General features: G+C 63.0%; 1 protein-coding gene across 1 annotated transcript; it reads left to right on the top strand.

The window, feature by feature from the left end:
* Positions 1 to 907: 907 nt before the first annotated feature.
* Positions 908 to 1,931, top strand: MNEG_10857 (FK506-binding protein 1; the record flags this gene model as incomplete). The annotated part of the gene is made up of 4 exons (XM_014040672.1): positions 908 to 1,133; positions 1,359 to 1,393; positions 1,615 to 1,713; positions 1,863 to 1,931. The coding sequence occupies 4 exons, from the start codon at positions 908 to 910 to the stop codon at positions 1,929 to 1,931; spliced, it is 429 nt and encodes a 142-aa protein (XP_013896126.1).
* Between the last annotated feature and the right edge of the window lie 58 nt (positions 1,932 to 1,989).

Below are 1,989 nucleotides of genomic sequence, written 5' to 3'. Positions count from 1 at the left end.
GCCTGGACGGGGCCGGGGGGGCGGGCGGGCTAGAAGCGCCGCTGCTCGCGGCGTCGACGTCGGCGGCGGCAGAGGCGGCGGAGGCGGCGGCGGCGGCGGCTGATCTGCGGGCGGTGAGGGTGGAGGGGGTAAACGGGGGCGTGAAGTCCACGGCGGCGGCGCCCCAGGGGCCGGGCTGAGGGGGGAGCGGACCGACGAGCGGGGCGCGAACGCAGGGTGTTGAAGGGGTGGAGAGATGCAGGCAAGGGTCGAAGACCAAGGGGCGGGGGCGTTCGGCGGTTGCGATACTGCAGCCTGAGTCAGCGCAGGTTGCTTGCTTGGTTTCCTCCGAATAGTGTGGCGGCGTGTCCATGCGGCCTTGATCCGTGCCGTTTACTGCCTTTGTTCTGCCTGTATGGAGGGTAGTTTTGGCACAGATGCACATGAATGCAGAGGGCCAGGGATGCGGGCAAACGCTGTTGGCATGTTCCCTGGTTGTGCCTGACGAGCGTTTCAACATTTGTGGCATGCACAACCTGCTGCTCTAATGCAGTTGATTGCTGTCGTTGTCTGGTGTAAGCATGGAGATGCATGCAGCAGTCCTGATTGGACATGTTGGTTGAAGCGCGGCCGCCCAGCAGCTGCAGTGCACAATGGGAAGCCCTGGCGGGGCGTCACGGGTTTTTGAACATCCAACAGCAAGGCCTTTGACAGCTGAGTGCAGCATGCTTGCCTGGATTGCTGTATTTGATGGAGGAGGAAGTGCGGCATGGCGAGTGCACCTTCACAACCCGTGTGGCCTTTTTATGCACCGAGCGGCACGCAGTCAGCTTTTGAGTCATCACTCGTGTGAGCAGCTGCGGGAGCTGCCGCATGGAACCAAATCGCCCGCACACCATTGTCCTGCTTTTCTTCTCCCACGATCATCATGGCGCCCTCTACTTCTGTCCCGCGGGCCAAGGCTCCTGTGAAGCGCTCCAACTCTGGCCCGATCTGGACGAAGAAGACGCCGCTGGCCGCTATCGTGGCTGCTGCCCTCATCGTTGTGGTCCTGTTGATTGTTTCGCAGCAAACTGGAGCCAGCAAAGCGGCCTCTGATGCTGTTGAGGGCAGCGACGCCACCAGCGGCGTGGTGGTTGATGTGATCAAGCAGGGTGAGGCTGCACGATCGGCAGCCATCGCAGGGGGCCACTGCACATAGACAAAGGCGCAGCTGGTTGCAAGCATTGGGGCCCTGGCAGGCAGCGCGGGAAGACTGCCTTCGAGCGACTGGGCGCGCGAGCGGTGCTGCTTAGTGTGCACATCTCCCGACTCCGCACGCCGGCGCGGCGGCTACAAGCTGGTGCTGCTTTGACCTGACGCCCCCTTCCCTCTTGCAGGCGACGGCAAGACATACCCCAAGAGAGGCCAGAGGGTGCGTGCAGGGGCCCGCCAACGAACGCAGCAGGGGCAGTTCCGACGACGTTTGACGCTGCTTTGCAACTGCCCGGCCCGACACCTCTGAGAGCCTGCGGTTGCCAGATCAGCGCTTCAGAGTGTGCACGGTCCTCCCCACCCTGCTCCGCCTGCCGCCTTGCCTGCTGGAATGTGTCTCACTTTACATCGCATCTCGCCGCGCCCCGGGCGCGCGCGCAGGTGACGGTGCACTACACCGGCACTTTGACCAACGGCCGGAAGTTTGACTCCAGCCGTGACCGTGGGCAGCCCTTCTCATTCGTCATCGGGGTTGGCCAGGTGCGACCGAGATCGAGAATGGATGATAAGTCAGGGAATTGTGCAACCGGAAATCGCATTGCAGCGTGCCGGGGGCAGATGTAATACTTGTTATGCGGGCGGTTCCGGCGACCGTGTGGCGCCGGCGCTTCTTTGTTTGGTGCTTCCAGCCAGCCATGCTGCCGGTTTACTATGGCAGCTTCAGGCCAGATAGTGACTCCCGTTTGCGGAAGCATTAGCAACGGTGGTCACCAGCAGCGAGGGCCCGCCATTCTGCCGTGCCTGGCAGCGGCGGGG

Source organism: Monoraphidium neglectum, assembly GCF_000611645.1.
Source record: "Monoraphidium neglectum strain SAG 48.87 unplaced genomic scaffold scaffold02487, whole genome shotgun sequence".
Classification (NCBI taxonomy): domain Eukaryota; kingdom Viridiplantae; phylum Chlorophyta; class Chlorophyceae; order Sphaeropleales; family Selenastraceae; genus Monoraphidium; species Monoraphidium neglectum.
This window is presented reverse-complemented; position numbering and strand designations above follow the sequence as displayed.